Source organism: Cynocephalus volans, chromosome 4, assembly GCF_027409185.1.
Source record: "Cynocephalus volans isolate mCynVol1 chromosome 4, mCynVol1.pri, whole genome shotgun sequence".
Classification (NCBI taxonomy): Eukaryota; Metazoa; Chordata; class Mammalia; order Dermoptera; family Cynocephalidae; genus Cynocephalus; species Cynocephalus volans.
In genome coordinates this window covers 3584953-3604765 of record NC_084463.1, presented here as the reverse complement: position 1 = coordinate 3604765, position 19813 = coordinate 3584953, and the positions used below count along the sequence as shown (strand labels likewise).

Sequence of the window (19813 nt, the reverse complement as noted above, 5' to 3'; positions counted from 1 at the left end):
CATGGCTGCTGCAAAAGCAGATAGATGGCACAGCCACCACGCAGATGGTCCACCACACACTGGAGTGCATTCACATAAGAAGAGTCACCAGCAGAGACAAAGAAAAGAAGAGGATGTCTCTTTCCACAAAACCCATTTCAGAGTGACAGAAGAAGCATCTGCTCTATGATAATATTGGGGGACCTGATCACATCTGTCAGCACTGGACAGATCATCTAGGTAACAAGTTAACAGAGTAACCATTATTCTTTCAGAAGGAGAGAAGAAATCTAGGGTAATTAGAGGGGGGAGGGGAAAGGAATAGGGAAGGGGAGAGGTTGGACAAGGGGCATAAAGAATAATTATGATTTGTAACAATATATATGCTAGTAATATTGATTTAATCAACATATCTCAATGTTCAACCCCAAAAATGTATAATCGATTTTGATTCAATAAATAAAATAAAGTTTAAAAAAATTTTTTTTAAAATAAAATTTTTACAACATATATGTACTTTTTAAATAAAAATATTAATAACTTATAAACAATATTTGTAAAACTAAAAAACAGGTAAAACCTAGTTTCTGGCTATCCAGTAGCCACACGCTCTAATTGTCTTTCGTGTAGATTATAAACAAGCTTCAGTCCTTTCATTTAAATTCTTTCTTCCACTTGTTTTCTGGAAAACACCCTGTTCACCTATTTTTCCTTCCTGTTCCCTCTGAGATGACTGGAGTCGCACTGGAGTGTACAGATGCCTTAGCCCAGGCCTGTCCTATGCCTGACTCTCTGTCCTTACTTCTATTAGGAGCCACACACTCACGGTGACTCCCTACTCTTTGTTCCTGAACTGCAACAGGCATTTAATGGATTTTTGACAGGTTTATGTATCCAAAAAATTCGCTTACTCTTTAAAAAAATTTTTTTTGAATTTTTTTGCTTCCTCTTTTCACCTGCAATAGTTTACCTTATGCCCCGTTCCTCACCTGTCCTTAAGTCCCATCAACAGCCGTATTCTAAATTTCAGACTACCCTTGAAATGTTTCTGTGCCCTTTTCATCAATAATATTTTTCCCTCTAAATATGTGATTTAATTATTCTTTTACTTCTCACATGGTTTCTCAGATTCCGTCAAAACTCATTCCTGGGATCACCCTCAGTCTGAAGTAGTAATGACCAAATACATTGAAGCAAAAGTGTCAGCCTTGAGGGTCAGAAAAGAAGCTGCTACCCCTGTGTGTGCCTCCCTGGGCTTGAGAGTCACAGAAAAGTAGCCATCTGGGGTGTGCTGTGGGGAGGTTTGTCCAGGGCTTCCTCCCAAGGCTTTGCTGTGCTCAACTGAACAACCACCTCTGAATTTGTCTACTCCAGGCACACAGGGGTTGTCAGAGGGATCCTCACCGACAATTTCCCACCAAGGCTTAAGGGGGAGAGGGGTTCAACTTGCCAACTGAAGCAAGTTTAGGGATTTAAGATAAGGTACAGCAGCAAATAGCAGAACATTTTTCTGGAAGTCTGTGCTTTTATGGACAAAACCAAGGGAGAAGTTTTGCATGAGCAACACGCTTAGGCCTTAGTTTCCTCAAGGACAAAATGGTCTTTGGGAGGCCATCCACATTAAAATTATGTAATGCTTACGAGTTCTAGCTCTTCTGTGGTCTGTTTGGCTACATGGTGGTCTAGCATGCCCTCAACTATTCCAGGTGACCCCTGTACTTCACCCACACTTTATAATGATCTTCTCTTAAGACAAAGGCCCAGGCAACAGAAATTTCTAAAGCTACATCTGGTGTTTTCTTCCTTAAAAGGAACCTCCTTCCGTCCATCCATTGGGACTTCCCAACAAGTAGTGTCAGAGTCCGAGAAGAATGAAAAGGGCACCATGTGTGGGGGTGGGAATGGCAGCTGGCGGAGGGGGTTTGGAGCCTAGACAGAGGGGGAGGGTGTCCACCCAGGGGGATGGAGGCAGCGTGGGAGGTCAGAGGACCAATGAGAGGAGGAGATGTCCATGCTAGGGAGGAGGGAGCAGAGGTGATAGGAGGTTGGTTACAAATGAGGAAATTGATCAAATACATAAATATATTAAGGATAATGAAACCAGCTTGAACCCTATGATGTTGTGAATATCAGTGTGACCGTATGGTTTTTGACAGATAGAAGATAAATAGGTAGACGATAGGTAGATAGATAGATATGTTTAGATACAGAAAGAAGTATGTATATTACTAGACAAAGACTTTAAATTAAAAAAAAAGAAAGAAATGAATATGCTGGGTGTGTGTGTGTGTGTGTGTGTGTGTGTGTGTGTGTGTGTGTGTGTGTGTATCCCTAGCTCTGGCCTAGGAGAAATGAGCACAGCCCAATAGCAATGAGCACATCTAGCACCCAGATCTTGTTTTAAAATACCATTCACCCCCAAAATAAATCAGGGTCTCTTGCAGAAGTGGCTGACTCCAAGGCTGCAGTAGGAGAAATACAGGGTGACCTGGAATATCTTGTTGATCCATAAATCAAGGAAATGCTTGAGGAATGATGAGGTCAAAAGGACACAGGAGCCAGCTTGAAGAGGCCCTCAGTGGCCAACTCTGAGACAATTTGAATATCAAAATAAATAACGATAGTAACAAATTATAACCCATTGAATGAAATAAATAGGAAACCATGAATCCCTATTGACATAAATAAATTCAAAATGTGATGAGGAACAGGATATTTACATAGTTTCAATACCTCCTCACAAAATGCTTATTAACTAAACACCGATTAACTACAAATGATAGAAAAGTAACTTGACAGTGAAGGAGCCTGGCAGACACCACCTTACAGCAAGCGATCAAGTGAACATGGTAAATGGGACAAGTGAAAATTGTGCACTGGCTGGTAGGATGCAATGAGAAAAACTCAGCTTCACTTCTGCAGGAATAAAATAACTGTGTTCTTCAAAAGTAGCAAGGGCATGAAAGTCAAGGAAAAACTGTGGAAGTGTTCCAGGTGGAAGGAAACAAGAGATATGAATTAAATGCAATACTTGATTCCAAACTGGGTCTTTTTACTCTAAAAGACAATTGACAAAACTTAAATGGGTCTGAGGATGAGAGGGCTTAAATGTATCCAGCAGAAATGTATCGATGTCAGTTTCTCGCCTTTGGTAGGAGAATGTCCTTGTTTACAGGAAATAAACAAGGAAGTATTCAGCAGTGATGAGCATTAGGTTGGCAATTTACTCTCAAATGGTTAAGTAAAATGAATTTTTTTCTGTAATTGCAACTTGCTTCAAAATAAAATTTGTTTTAAAAAGAAAGAAACTTGCATTAACTGAGATAAACTGGGAATGTCTCTGGTGCTCAAAATCTAAAGTGGCTAACACCATAGATTGCATTTTTCTGGATAACGGTGTAGTGATTCTGTTTATGAAGGAGTTACATGCATGTAGAACCCAAAGGCATTTTTACAATCTTTTCTTATAGACTACGAACTTCCCCCCATGAAGCTATGTGGGGGAAAGCCCTAGTAACATATGACCTTGAGACAACAATCTCCTCATCAATTCGACAAGCAGGAATAATTCAGGTACAATTTTTTTTCCTGCTGTGGTAAAGCCTCATTAGTGTAGTGCTGAGATTATTTCAGTGGAATACTTATACAGCTAGATAAACTCTAGAGATGAGACTGGAAGTTACCTGTTTTTCAGGCATTGGGCTAAAAACTCAGGAAGACAGAGGAAAGTCAGACAGATCATTGACCTAAAAGATAGTGTGGATCTGTTGATCTTAATCTTGTCAGCTAAATGTGTCTTGAGTATATACAGTGTGCCAGATAATGTACTTACTGCTTCACGTGGAAAATCTCATGAAAACTATTTCTCATAGTTTGCATTGGAGTTGGTCCCAGAAGCTATCATTTCTAGTACTGACTAATGCTCATTAGCTTCCATCAAATATTAGAAACTTTTGAGCTCTGTCTGTGTGTCATACTAAACAATATTTTGGGATTTTAAGCAATATTGTGAGCTAAAATTTTTTAATGTTAATCTTTAAGGTTTAGTGACTTCTGTTTTGCTAGTTTTCTGTTGATATCTTTGATTACTTTTTTTTTTTTTTTTTAATAACTCTTGTTTAGGCTTTGCAGAATTTGGGACTCTGCCATATTCTTTCTGTCTATTTAAAAGGATTAGATCATGAAAATAAAGAGTGCTGTGCTGAACTACAGGAACTTTATTACCAAGCAGCATGGAGGAATATGCAGTGGGATCACTGCAGTTCTGTCAAGTAAGAAGAAATCTGAGTTTTGTTAACCCCTTCCCTAAACAACAACTGTTTTTATATTGTTTTACGAATGTAACAGGAGCTGTGTTTTTTATGTTTTGTAGATGTGCAAGCTACAGATATGTCTAAGTGCTTAAATAAGATAGCAGTAAGCAGTGAACACATCTCTACCCCCACCCCCAAATATTTTTGAAAATGGAAATATAAAAAGTATTTTCCTTTGATAATCTTCTATCTGTTGGACTGAGGAATTCAAAGAAAAGTTTAGGTATTCTTTCCACTCCCTGCTACAAACAGTCAGATAGCACTTTTATTGGCTGGATGGTACACAAAGGACTGCTTATCTTTATGACATTTTCTTTTATTAAAAAAATACAGGTAACTCAGTTACCCAAGAAGATAACATTTATAACCTACATGTAAGATCACCATGTTTTCTGAATGAAAAGCCAAACATCTAATCTAATAAAGGATTTCATATATATGTGAAGTCTTTTGATGATATAAACACTAAAAAATTAAATCATGTTTAATTGTACATTTAATTGTATTCATAGAAAAAAATTTTTCATTACTAAAGTGCCTTTCAGATTTAAAACTATACAACTGCTATGAAATTAGAGCTAGGTGCTCTTATACAGTAAAATGTTTTAAAAATAAGCCGGTTCCTGCTTGCCTGTATAAATCAACATATACTGTTCTTCCCCTTGCCTGTTTTATTTCAGTCACACAGGCCTCTGTGTTTTTTGATGAGGTCAAGCTGTTCCTAGGCTTTAGATGTATATTCTGTTTTTTCTCCAGTTACCATGTAGATGGCTTCTTTTCACTGAGACTCTAGTTTAATAACATATTTTCAGAGAGGCCTTTCTTGACTACCCTTTCTAAAGCAGCCACCCATTCTGTTCTGTTACCCTATTTTAATTTTCCACATGTCCCTTGTCACTGTCTGATATTTTTCTTATTTTTTTGTTTATCTTCTGCAAATCAGAGCGTAAATTCTGTGAGAGTGGGGACCTGATCTGACTTTGTCCATTAATGGATCCCCTTCATCAAGAACCTGGTACCTAGTGCCTTACACATAATAGGTGTTCATTGAATAAATAAATGATAATATAGCATATTTGGAACCAGGCAAAATATCTGAGAAAATTCCTTTTTCCCTGCTTGAAGAACTTAAATTCTTTCTGACTCCTACCAAAATTTCTAGAAATGCATTTTTTTAAGTGGAGAAATCTTAATTTTAGTTTAAAAGTTTAGTCCCTTGGCGAAGTTATTTATACATGTGCATCTTAGGATTCTCTGTTTTTAAATATATTTTTTTCTTTTATTTTTAAAATCTCACAGCAAAGATATAGAAGGAACCAGTTACCACGAATCATTGTTTAACGCTCTGCAGTCTCTAAGAGACAAAGAATTCTCCACATTTTATGAAAGTCTCAAATATGCCAGGTATTACAAAAAGACAAAGTTATTGTATTTTTTTTTTAACTTTTATTTTGTCGATATACATTGTGGTTGATTATTGTTGCCCATCACCAAAACCTCCCTCCCTCCTCCCTCTCCTCCCTCCCCCCCAACAATGTCCTTTCTGTTTGCTTGTCGTATCAACTTCAAGTAATTGTGGTTGTTGTATCTTCTTCCCCCCCCCATTGTGTGTGTGTGTGTGTGTGTGTGTGTGTGTGTGTGAATTTATATATTAATTTTTAGCTCCCACCAATAAGTGAGAAGATGTGGTATTTCTCTTTCTGTGCCTGACTCGTTTCACTTAATATAATTCTCTCAAGGTCCATCCATGTTGTTGCAAATGGCAGTATTTCATTCGTTTTTATAGCTGAGTAGTATTCCATTGTGTAGATGTACCACATTTTCCGTATCCACTCATCCGATGATGGACATTTGGGCTGGTTCCAACTCTTGGCTATTGTAAAGAGTGCTGCAATGAACATTGGGGAACAGGTATACCTTCGACTTGATGATTTCCATAAAGTTACTGTATTTTATCATATAATGTCATGGCTTCTTTTCAAAACTTGAGGAATAATTTCAACGTAAGGATTGCATTGATGAAGGGATAAAGATTGCCTATGGTCAGGCATTGACATTTCATGCTGTGCCCTCTCTTCAGAAAAAATTCTCTTCGGATCCCAAATCAGTTCTTTACCCTGAGCCCTCAAGAAAGTCTTGGCAATTCCCACTCCTCTGTTCACTTCCTGTATAACTATCCTGAGAATTTTAATCTTGTCTCCTCTAGTGGTTATATGGCATTTACCGCTCTTAGTGTTAGTGTTCTAATTTATAAAATGGTGCCTAATGATCAGTACTTAACAGGCTTGTTTTGAGACACAAATGAGAGTGATGCACGAGGAAGTACTTAACTATAACAGGCTAAACAAATGTAACATATTTTTGTTTAACAGTATTTAGTGACCTAATAAATCCTCTATTTATTACAGAAATAATATTTGCTACTATTTATGTGCTCATTATATGCTGGCCACTTTGTTAGACTCTTTCCATATGTGTTCTCAAATCTTCGAAATAACTGTGGAGGTGAAAAATCTTAGGCTTAGAGAAGTTCAGTGATAGGCCCAAAGTTACACAATCATAAGTGGCAGAACTGGGTTTTAGATCTAGGTCTGTGTGATTCCAAGGCTTATTTTGTTTCCACTGATATTTTGTATTCACTGTTCTTGTGAATATTAGTATTAGATCAGTAAAAAAGTCTATGATGAGAACTCTTTAACAACAAATTTGAACTATTATCTCCCTGAAAACCTCTTCTTTGTTTTCAAAGTGCCTTTTCTTTTTGCCACTAGAGTAAAAGAAGTGGAAGAGTTGTGTAAGGGTAGCCTCGAGTCTGTGTATTCACTCTACCCCACACTTAGCAGATTGCAGGCCATCGGAGAGCTGGAGAACATTGGGGAGCTTTTCTCAAGGTATGTGATTCATATGACTTATTAATTCTAAAGTGCAACTTTTCTGTTACCAATAGTGACTTTAAAAAATAAAAACTATATAGAGACTAGTTGTAGGTGTGTTTCCTTCCCTTTATCAAGATATAAATTGATTAGCCTAGTGAACTGTGCTTTTCTTAAAATAAACGTTTTCAAAAATATTCCTTGTAAAAATTCAGGTTTTTAAAATTCACCTTAATTGTGCTTTCTTCTTTACAGCTTTTTCCCTGTTCTACCCCAGCTAAAATTGCTTCCTCATGTTTTTTTCATAACATGTTTTACTCCATTCTGTTTTAGCACTACATTGCATTAGTGTCATTTTACGTGTACTCTGTCACACTAAACTAGAAGCTCCCTAGAAGTGGGGACCATTCTTTTATGCCCAGTGTTTTTTACTGGTGACCAATATTTGGTAAACATTCATTGGACAGTGAATGTCAGTTAATTTGGAATAGGTGTTAGGGGAGATTGCCTCTTATAATGGTGAGAAGGAAGTGATCCAGGAATATTGGACAATGAGATTAGTATGATTATTCCGGATACTGTGAAGCTAAATTCTAATCTTATCACCCTGATAAAGTCAAAAAGTCTTTAGGCCTCTGTTTCTTCATTTCTAAAATGAGGGATTTATATTTGATGGTCTCTTAACGCCCCTGTTAGCCCTGCCACTCCGAATCATTGTTTTTATTATAGGAAGAAAGAAAGAGGGTATAAATTACTAAGATCACCATACCTTTATGCACAAATAAAGCTTGGAATATGTTTTGGAAATAGAAAAGAGAAGGAAATTTTAGAGCCAGAAAATAATGTTTGTTTGTTTGTTTTTCTAATTGCATAGCAGAAGACAAAGACATTAATGTGGCGTTTCTTAGGTAAAGAATACACCTCTTTCTGCTTTCATTAATAAGTACATTGGCAGTTCCTACTGCCAGAAATCCAGGAACTTTTCCACTGAAAGAAAGATTTCTTCACTAAGAAAAGAACAGAGTACCTTAAGAAACCTCTAAAGAGTAGTACTGACTCTCTGGCAGGGAAATATGAAGAAGAGGCACAGAGGGAAAGTTTGATGAACTGGTGAACAAATGTTTATGCTCTAGGACTAGATTTTATTTATCTACTTCAAGCAACACATCATAACAAACCAAATGCACATGCAAAGATGAGAATTTAGCTATCTCTATTAAGTTGGATATTAAAGAGATTTGTGAGAATGCAAAGCAGTGTCATTCTCACTAAATTTTGTTTTGCTTTGGGAAGTATAGTTATTTTCCCTCAAAATTGATATTTTGATATATAGTAGATTTATTATTTTTAAAAAATAAAGTAATATGTTTTAGATTTTTTTCAGTTTTACTTTTTAATATGGTAATTATCAATAGATAGAATCCAAAAAATGAAAGCTATTTGGGGTCTTCAATAATTTGTAAGAGTGTAAAAGGGTTCCTGAGACTAAAAAGTTTGAGACCTGCTGCTATAGGATCATTTTGAGAGGAATTAAAGTTTTGGTTTCTATGAATTTGTGTTGCTCTTTCCTTCCCTATCAAGCAACTAAAAGAGCTTTCATTTCCTACTCATCTCCTCATCATCATCAGTCTCCCTGCTTCATTTCTTTATTTCTCTCAACATAGTAGTCCTGAAGGATTGGACAGTATTGCTTAATTTAATCATCTGGGAATCATACTATTCATATAAACTAATTTTACCATGTGAATTTTCTAATCTGTTAATAAATAATGTTGTAAATGAAACCTTTGCCAGGATGCCAGCTTTTCCTTTACTGGATTGTGATTTCTTTGACAGTAGCACTGAGTCATCCCCAGTATGTAACTAATGAATGAGTTTACTTAATTTCCTTGCTGGCATACCCTCATTTATCCCAAGGAGCATTGAAGCAGGACTAGACCTACAGACATTCTTTATGATAGGTCTGATGAATGTGTTCTCATTTCTTAAGAGTATTTATTTAGAAGTGCTGCTTTTTGTGATGTCAAAGTGTATTTTTAAGAAAATCTTTTAAAGTACTCATCATCTGTGGCCTCTCTGCTGACTTCTTAGAGGTCTGATCACATGGCATTTTGTAGTTTTATAAACTTTGGTCCATATTTAGGATTATTCACAAGTTCCCGTCCTATTGCTACAGAACTTGCTTGTATTATATCTTAAGAACCTGCATAATTTATTTTTCATTCCTCTTGCTAATTTGCTTATGATCAAGAAGTTGGATGCCAGTTGTACAGAGGTTTATTTTTTTTATTGGCTGAATTAGTGTTTTACTGCATTAAAGCCTTAAAATTACTAATCCATGAACAAGATGTTGTAAAAAGGAGTCTTGAAAACTAGTATTTGTGAAAGAAGTTTAGAACTCTTTAATTTGGCTTTCAGATCAGTCACAGATGGACAACTCTCTGAAGTATATATGAAGTGGCGGAAACACTCCCAGCTTCTCAAGGATAGTGATTTTAATTTTCAGGAGCCTATCATGGCTCTACGCACAGTCATTTTGGAGATTCTGATGGAAAAGGAAATGGAGAATCCCCAAAGAGAATGTTTTAAGGACATTCTCACCAAGCACCTTGTAGAACTCTCTATACTTGCTCGAACTTTCAAGAATACCCAGGTAATAGGATTTAAAATTATGTCATCTCACCTCTTGACCTTTCTTTTTATTACTCAGAAAACAGAAAGCATGAGTGAAAAGGAAATATCATTGAGAGATAGAAATTGCTATTAAAATATTACCTAACTTAATTGTTTAAGACTTCCCATTTTGGAATTAGACAGACTGGAGTTTAAGCCTTGGGCAAGGTACCTATCTTCTCTCAATCTCAACTTCCTGTTATAAAATGAGAAGGTACCTAACTTACTAGTAACAATTCAACAATTTTATATACTGTGTACGTATATGTATAGAGACAGACAGACAGACATACAGATGTGGAATAGGAGAATGGAAGGCAGGCAGAGAGGTCCTTAAGACAGTCCCTGACAAATAGTGAAGTTCTCAGTGAATGGTAGTTGCTGCTTTCCTTATTATTGTTAATAGTAGTAGTAGCAATAGTAAACTATTTATTTCTATGTCATTTTTATTTCAGCTCCATGAAAGGGCAATATTTCAAATTAAACAGTATAATTCACCTAGTTGTGGAGTCTCTGAGTGGCAACTGGAGGAAGCACAAGTGTTCTGGGCAAAAAAGGAGCAGAGTCTTGCCCTGAATATTCTCAAGCAAATGATCAAGAAGTTGGACGCCAGTTGTACAGAGGTTTATTTTTTTTATTGGCTGAATTAGTGTTTTACTATATTAAAGCCTTAAAATTACTAATTCATGAACAAGATGTTGTAAAAAGGAGTCTTGAAAATTAGTATTTGTGAAAGAAGTTTAGAAACTATCTGTTTTTCTTATTTGTAACAATTCTCAGTCCATTATGTGGTAGGTTCATTTAATTTATCCCAATGTTAAACCTTATAACTTTCTGTAGAATTTGAGAAAGGTATGTGGGAAATAAACATGAAATAGCTATTATAAATTTCAAATGGCAAGTAAAAAAAAATGAAAGAGGAAATGCATGAGAGAACAAAAGTAGAAAATAAAAAGCAAGTTAGTACAACTAGGTTGTCAATCCAAATGCTTTGAAGATATCACATCTAATATTTTATCTAACAATACCTGTTAGGTTATTGCAATCTTGTGTTGCTCCTTCAGCTATAGTCCCTAGCATCTACAAAGTAGAGGCATTTATAGGAATCATGAAGTGTTCAAGGCTGGGCTGCAGTGGTGTCCCACAGGCACATTTTTGCTTAGAGAAGAATATCAACTTACTGTACTTTTCTAGATGTTAGATGCTTGTATGATATCCTGTATTATTAAAGAAGTCATCATGATACCAAAGCACTGTGTGCCAGTATGATATGATTAAATATTGCTTAGCAGTGTAGGCTGTGTGGAATTACCTACCCTCTTTGTACCTCAGTTTTCTAATCTGCAACTTGGGGGTAGTAATAATACTCATTTTATAGGATTCTTATGAGGATTAAATGTATTAATATACATAATGCCATTAGGACGTGCCTGGCATTTATAAGTACTCAATAAATGTGAGTTGCTCTGATAATAATAAACAGTAGGGAATGATTATTTTATACACTGTTTACTTGGAATTGTTAAAATAGTTGAATGGTGAAAGCAGATGAGGAAAAACCTTCTTAAACTGCTTTTTTCCCCTACAGGGAGGATGTTTTTGTATAGTGATAATAAATTACATTTTTAGATTTTGCTTTTCTTATACAGAATGATCCCAGCCTAAAACTTATATACACAGAATGTCTGAGGGTTTGTGGCAACTGGTTAGCAGAAACTTGCTTAGAAAATCCAGCAGTCATCATGCAGACCTATCTAGAAAAGGTAAGATTTTGAAGCAACCCTTAAGTTAGTTATTTAGATCTTTTTATCAAGACCAAATGTATTTCAAAAGCAAATAAAAGTATGGTTTTATTTTTCCATATATTATTACTGCTGAATGGAACAATATATTTCCATATATTACTGCAGAATGAAACAATGTTATAAAAGAAGGAACTTATTTTGAAAGTAAATGCAAGTATGGCTTCCCTGCTCTCCCTACCTCCCACCACCAGTTACTCTTTCAACAAGCTGTTTCTGATAATTTCTCCAATTATTTATCTACAAAAATAGCTGATTAAGGAATATGCGAGTCAACCCTTGCTATTCATTTGTAGCCCAACCACTCACGAGCAAGGGCTAGGACTTCAGTACTCTAGCCCACTTGGATCTTCCTATTTCTCCTCATTCTTTTAGTTTGGCTAATTTCGGAAATAGTTACCTCACTAAATAAGTGTAAGATGAAAAGCATGATGTTATTTTCTTTAAATTTCATAGAGCTCTTTATTTTTGCACAGTTCCTTACAAATATTAGCTATTTTGGTTATTTCCACACTGTCAAAGTTGTTTTGAAAAGTCAAGAAAATATACTTCACATAATGTAGTTTTTACGTATATATAAGTTAAACTGTAGTGTGTGTATTACCTTGATCTGAGTGATTTTTAAGATGTATTTAGTAGTTGTAACTGTAATTTAAATGATTGTGTTTTCTTGAAGGCAGTGGAAGTTGCTGGACATTATGATGGAGAAAGCAATGATGAGCTCAGAAATGGAAAAATGAAGGCATTTTTGTCATTAGCACGGTTCTCAGATACTCAATACCAGAGAATTGAAAACTACATGAAATCATCTGAATTCGAAAACAAGCAAGCTCTCCTTAGAAGGGCCAAAGAGGAAGTGGGCCTCCTTAGGGAACATAAAATTCAGACCAACAGGTAACTAGGTGTCTACAGTGACAACTTTATGTTCACCAGTTAACTGAGTGAATGTTTTTGTGTAGAAAGTATGACTTCAGGGCCTGCCCCGTGACTCACTTGGTAGAGTGCGGTGCTGATAGCGCCAAGGCTGCAGGTTCGGATCCTATATAGGGATGGCCGGTGTGCTCACTGGCTGAGCGTGGTGTGGATGACACTGATCCAAGGGTTGCGATCCCCTTACCGGTCAAAAAAAAAGAAAGTATGACTTCATCTTCTTATCTGACTTAAAGTTTTGTTCACTAAAGCTTGGCTTAATTATATATAGATATTCTTGGCCCTACATCGAGTGGTTAATCACGACTTAAATTAGCATGTAAGACATTCACACGTGTTCTTTTATGAAGAATTCATGCTGTGGTTCTAAGCTTATTTGTAGAGTATGTAGATGTTAGCTTTTCATTTTGTCTTTTTTGGTTTGTTAGTTGGTGTCACAGTTGAAAAAGAGGTAGGTGTTGAGATTAAATACAGAAGAGTTAATCTATTTTGATGTAATTAAATCTCTTTATTTAAACCTGTCTTGGGTCTGTATATTTTAGTGTAAGTAGAGAATTAAGTTAACTAAATAGCTTTAAGTAGTGTCTACTTTGTCCTCAGTTGTTGAGGAAGGCTGTGAATTACACAATTAAAACAAAAATAAATTTGTTCCCTTTATAATCCTTAGAATTTGGCTTTTTCTCCTGGGATGGATGTGTGATTTTTTTTTTATTTATGTTGTATGTCACGTGTGATTTTGTAATTCTGTAAAATTTTATGGCTTTTGTGTTTTACTTTAATTATCCAATTCAAGATACACCGTAAAGGTTCAGCGAGAGCTGGAGCTAGATGAATGTGCACTCCATGCACTGAAAGAGGATCGTAAACGCTTCTTATGTAAAGCAGTTGAAAATTATATCAACTGCTTATTAAGTGGAGAAGAACATGATATGTGGGTATTCCGACTTTGTTCTCTCTGGCTTGAAAATTCTGGAGTTTCTGAAGTTAATGGCATGATGAAGGCAAGTCTTATTCGACCCAATATTCTAGCCTGTGCTTTAAAAACTTAACATAAGCCCCATGATGTCAGAGACTTTATATGTGGGTACTTCAAAAAGTTCATTGGAAGATTTGTATTATCTTTTAATTCTATTTTTCCATGAAGTTTGAAGTATCCTCATATACCCCTTTGTATTCTTAGCACTTGGTTTGATGTTCTGTACATAGATAAGCTCTAAATGATACAGGTTTGTGTGATGGTGAGAGAACTTAGGTCAGTCTTTTCCTACATCTTTGCAATTATCATAGGAGAATGCCCCGAATGGGGTACCAGATTGGGGGTTTGGAAAGCTATGAAAGATGGTGTGATCACAGGTGAGTTTTTCCACCTGCTTTATGCTTGCCTGGTATTTTTACAGTGAATTGCTTTCATAGATGGAAAAAAGATATTATAAAGAAAATACCAAGACAGCAATATTTCATAAGTTTTTATTTAAAAATCTGAGGTTTTAGTGATGACACCTATGTTAAAGTTATGTTGATAAGATATATACCGTCAGTCAATTTGAAGGTTAAAGGTAAAATGGTTCTCTTGGATGAAAAGAATAAGACTCATAATAGATACAACTCTGCTGTAGTACACACTGAGTCCTGTTATTTTTGGCATTTAGGAAAAAATAATTATTCCATTTTATTGTACACTGATTTCTCAGGAGTGAATATCATAGTAGCACTCAGATCCATTTCTCCTTCTTGGATTCACTGGAACATAAGCAGTGCCAGGTATTCCAGTTCTGAATACAATTTAATTTAGGACAAAATACTTTGACTTACCAATGAATTTATCTAGAATCCCCATTAGAAAGACTTTCACAGATAGGAGAAGTGACAAGGAAGAAAATGTAGTTAGTGAAGTTTTGTTAACCACTAGATTGTGCTAGTAGAAGATTATTATGTTAGAGAATTTGCTTGACAATATTTGAAATTCATTTTTCTTAATTTTGTATTTATTTTTAATGATAGAGAGATGGAGTGAAGATCCCATCGTATAAATATTTGCCTCTTATGTACCAACTGGCGGCTAGAATGGGAACCAAGATGATGGGAGGCCTAGGGTTTCATGAAGTCCTCAATAATGTAAGTAAACCTGAAAATCAAAACACAATAATTGTTTTGCTTTTATATTATTATATACTATATAAAGTATATACTACTGTTCCTCTCTGGGAAGTAGAAATACAAAATTTTGTATTTTGTCTCTTCTCCGTGTTACTCAGTTTCTCTCTCTTCTTCCTCATATGCCTCTTTATCTGTTTCTTACACACAGAGACATACACACACTTCACCACTGCAGTATCTAGGCAGTAACACATTTTAATATTAAGCAAAATGAAAAATGTTGTGAATTTTCTTTGTTTATTTGCATAAAACCAGTAGTTTTAATTTTCTTACAGCTCATCTCTAGAATTTCAGTGGATCACCCCCATCATACTTTGTTTATTATACTGGCCTTAGCAAATGCAAACAAAGATGAATTTTTGACCAAACCAGAGGCAGTAAGAAGGAGTAAAATAACTAAAAATGCACCTAAACAAAGCTCTCAGCTTGATGAGGTATTTGGATTAAACATACATACCTTTCTGAATTATGATATTCATTCTTTCCCAGAATATTTCTTTCTTAAGTTTCAGAGATTTCAAGAATGTGTTTTGCTGACAGTATTTAGTATGTAAATCCTTCGTTATTATGATGCCACTTAAGATTGATTCAAAATTCCTGAATATTTCTCAAAGCATAGGAGATATCAGTAGTATTTTACTTTTTTTTCTCACAGCAACAGGCAAAGGATAAAAACAGATTTTTGAAAGTCACCTAAGTCATTGACTCTTGAGATTATTATATACCTTTGATATATTTCATTCATACCGTGACTGTTTTTTTGTATCTGAGGAACTACAGTCCTTCTATTGTCTAGATCTGCGTAAATTCTGGTTTTTACTTCTTATAATTCTGAGAAGTATGACTGTTGGGTAGTTCTTTATGTAATGTTTTTTCTTTCTTTCATTCTTTTTTTTAAAAATTAATAGGATCGAATGGAGGCTGCAAACAAAATCATCTGTACAATCAGAAGTAGGAGACCTCAGATGGTCAAAAGTATTGAGGCACTTTGTGATGCTTATATTATATTAGCAAACTTAGATGCCACTCAGTGGAAGACTCAGAGAAGTACGTGTTTTAAAGAATGAGTGTTGCTTTCTTGCTATGTTATTCACTGTAAGGATCTATTAATTACAAATTTACTATGTAAATCTGTTTAAAATCACAAACAATGCTGTAATTACAAATGTAAAGGTGTTGGTGGTTATAATTCACACATGATACAAAAACTTAACTTTTATCTAATTACTCCAATATCCATTAGTTACTTTTTCAGTTAATATCTTTTAGTGGAACTGATAATAAGGACTACAATAAATTAATTATTTGGTTTCTTCTGGTAATATTTGGGTGCAAATACTTGCTGCAGAGAAATGCATAGTGGTAAGTCTATTAAGATAACTGGATAACTGAGAGTTTCCAGGGTCAAAGGTTTTTTAAATGATAAGGTTACTCACTATGCCCTGGGACTTAAAAACAAAAAGGCCTTATCATTTTCTCCATAGGTGCTAGAATGTCTTTATTTGATCACTCTTTTGGCTGTGTCGGTTCAAATAATTATAAGCGACTGTAATATTTGGTTTTGTGACTGGCCTCTAAATACGCATTTGCTACTAAGAATCTCTCTCCTCATACTTTACCAATTGTTTTCCTTTTTCTATTCAGTATCTTCAAGTTTAAATCCTTATTACTTTAAAATAAGAATGGGACTTCACATAGTATTTCTCTAAGCAACAAAGAATATTGTCATGTTTTTTAGTTGCATTTAATAGTAATGTGACAGGAGTACATAATGTATGTGCTATGCTAACTATTATGTAATTATTTTAATATGCTCAACCTGGTCCCTTAGGTAGAATCTGGTCTAATTATTAGTGCAAGGTAACCTGCAAATCAATTTGCAGACCACATGAATCATTGCTAAGATCTGACCCTGAGATGCATCGTGGCCCAAGCTCTCGGTCTTCATTTCTAAATTGGGGCATGAATTAAGATTAACCACAAGTTGCCTATGGGATCTGCTGAATACTCCTGTGTCACCTTCATGGCTGTTCCTCAGTTTGCAGTTATCACTAATATCTTTTTATTTTTAAATATAGAAGGCATAAATATTCCAGCAGACCAGCCAATTACTAAACTCAAGAATTTACAAGATGTTGTTGTACCTACTATGGAAATTAAGGTAACTTATCATTAACTCTTTTGATTTTTTAAATTAAAGTCCTCTCTATTAGATGGAACAATTTAAAGTAGCTACTTTTATATAGGTCAAAAGTAGTTAAATATTGGCAATTTCATGTGTTTCAGCCGTTTTTCTGCATTAGATTCCCTTTGCCCAAGACTTAAGACACTCAAAGGCTTCTTCTCCTGCTTTCTTTTTCTTTGCCTTCAGTTTTAAACTTCCCATCTTTCTTATGAAGGTCTATAGACTATTCACTTCATTGGCCAGAAGGAAAGCTTCCATGTACTTATGAGAAGATTAATTTTTGACTTGGCAAGAAAGTTTCTAGTTATATTGTCTTTAAATTTTTGTATGCAGGAAAATATATTGGCTGTGATATATTACAGTATTAAGTAATACAGTATATTTTATAGTATTCAGGTGACTGTATATACATGATACATTAAGCTATGTCACAATCTTTTATTCTTACAAGTACCATGTGGGCAAGGATATATGTAATAATAAACGTTATAGTTTAGAAAATGATAATTTTAAGTACATTGTAAATCTCTCCAAGTTTGCAGTTTAGTGCTTAGTATTTGTAGTTATGTGATTTGAAATATAGCTGCATCATTTGGATTAACTGATATTTTTCTAACTACATCAGCTAAGTTATTTAGCTGAATATTTCCTGAAAATGCCAAATTTAACAGTTATAACCTAGAAAACTCCTCTCCACCCTTTCCGAAAGTTTATTATATTTTTTGGGAGTAGTTATTTCTCAGATGACTTAACATATATGTGGTGACACCTGAATTCTGGTTTTTAAATAGTTTTTCAGCGACACTCTTCTAACTTGGTATGCCCTTGTTTTATTAAAGATATTTAGGAAGGTAAATTGTGTTATCTGTGTGTCATTTTTTAAAACCTTTTCCAATGTAAAATATTTTGTTTTCTTTTTTTTTGGTTGGCTGACTGGTACGGGGATCTGAACCCGTGACCGTGGTGTTATAAGGCCGAGTCAAATATTCTATCTTTCCTTATACAGAAACTAAAGTTATAGCTCCAGTTCTTAACCAATGGCAATTGTCATTTATTTCTCTGTTTATTTTTCTATTATTTATTTATTTATTTAAGAATATTCATGAGGTACAAAGCTAATTGTCACCCTTCCTGCCCATGATGTGAGGGCCACGTTCATGCTGGGGGCATACCCATTACCAGAAATTACTATTGCACCCCTTGTCTGCACCCAATTATCCCCAACTTTCCTCCCTTCCCCCCCATCAACTTTGTAGCCCTAGGATTATTCCCTCCCTCTGTTAGACCGTGGCACTACTGTGATCTTTCTTTCCTTCTTTCCTTTCTCTCTTAGCTCCCATATTTGAGTGACCACATGTGGTATTTATCCCTCTGTGCTTTGCTTATTTCACTCAACATAAGTTTCTCCAGGTTCGTCCATGATGTTGCAAATGGGAGTATTTCATTCTTTTTTATGGCAGAGTAGTATTCCATAGTGTATATATACACCACAGTTTCCTTATCCAATCATCCATCGATAGAATTTAGGTTGGTTCTATATCTTGGCTATTGTAAACAGAGCTGCGATGAACATGGGAGTGCAGGTATCTCTTTGACATGATGATTTCCATTCCTCTGGGTATATACCCAGAAGTAGGATTGCTGGATCATATGGAAGATCTATGTGTAGTTGTTTGAGAAACCTCCATATTGTTTTCCGTAATGGTTGTACTAATTTACAGTCCCACCAACAGTGCAGCAGTGTTCCCATCTCTCCACACCCTCACCAGCATTTGTTATTCACCGTCTTTTTTGATTATAGCCAGTCTATCTGGAGTGAGGTGATATCTCAATGTGGTTTTAATTTGCATTTCCCTGATGACTGGTGATGTTGAGCATTTTTTCATGTATCTGTTGGCTGTTTGTATGTCTTCCTTTGAAAAATGTCTATTCATCTCCTTTGCCCATTTTTTAATTGGGTCATTTGGTTTTTTACTGTAAAATAGCTTGAGTTCTATGTATATTCTAGATATTAATCCCTTGTGAGATGCATAGTTAGCAAAAATTTTCTCCCATTCTGTAGGTTGTCTTTTCACTCTGTTGATGGTTTCCTTTGCTGTGCAGAAATTTTTTTAGTTTGATATAGTCCTATTTGTTTATTTTTTCTTTTGCTGCTTGTGCTTTCAGGCTCATGTTCATAAAGCCTGTGCCCTGACCTAACTGCTGAAGTGTTTCACCTATATTTTCCCTTAGTAATTTTATAGTTTTGGGTTTTATACCTAGGTCTTTAATCCATTTTGAATTGATTTTAGTGTATGGTGAGAGATGCATATCTAGTTTCATTCTTCTGCATATGGATATCCAGTTTTCCCAGCACCACTTTTCGAAGAGGCAATCTTTTCCCAATGTAGATTTTTGTTGCCTTCATCTAATATCAGATCACTGTAAGCCTGAGGAGTGATTTCTGCGTTCTCAATTCTAGTCCACTGGTCTGAATGTCTATTTTTATACCAGTACCATGCTGTTTTGGTTACAACAGCTTTGTAGTATAATTTGAAGTCAGGCAGAGTTATGCCTCCAGCTGTGTTTTTTTTTGCTCAGAATTGCTTTAGCTATTTGGGGTCTTTTGTTTTTCCATATGAAAGATAAGATTGTTTTTTCCATTTCTGTGAAGAATGACATTGGCATTTTGATGGGGATTGCATTGAATCTGTAGATCACTTTGGGTAGTATAGACATTTCACAATGTTAATTCTTCCAATCCAAGAGCATGGAATATCTTTGCATCTTTTTGTGTCTTCTTTAATTTCTTTCAGAAGTGGTTTGTAGTTCTCATTGTAGAGGTCTTTCACCTCCTTGGTTAAATTGATCCCTAGGTATCTTATTTTGGGGGGGGACAATTGTAAAGGGGTTTACTTTCTT

The 19813-nt window shown here is 35.3% G+C and overlaps 1 protein-coding gene across 1 annotated transcript in view; it reads left to right on the top strand.

Annotated features, from left to right (window-relative positions):
* LOC134375065 (serine-protein kinase ATM-like) overlaps positions 1–19813 on the top strand; it is a 47247-nt gene that overhangs the window by 9804 nt on the left and 17630 nt on the right. The window contains 13 exon segments of the mRNA XM_063093209.1: positions 3450–3552; positions 4102–4250; positions 5592–5696; positions 7064–7183; positions 9584–9818; positions 10294–10461; positions 11488–11601; positions 12317–12534; positions 13364–13571; positions 14572–14685; positions 15003–15161; positions 15636–15774; positions 16806–16888. Of these exon segments, the coding sequence (XP_062949279.1) occupies positions 3450–3552; positions 4102–4250; positions 5592–5696; positions 7064–7183; positions 9584–9818; positions 10294–10461; positions 11488–11601; positions 12317–12534; positions 13364–13571; positions 14572–14685; positions 15003–15161; positions 15636–15774; positions 16806–16888 (1915 nt within the window).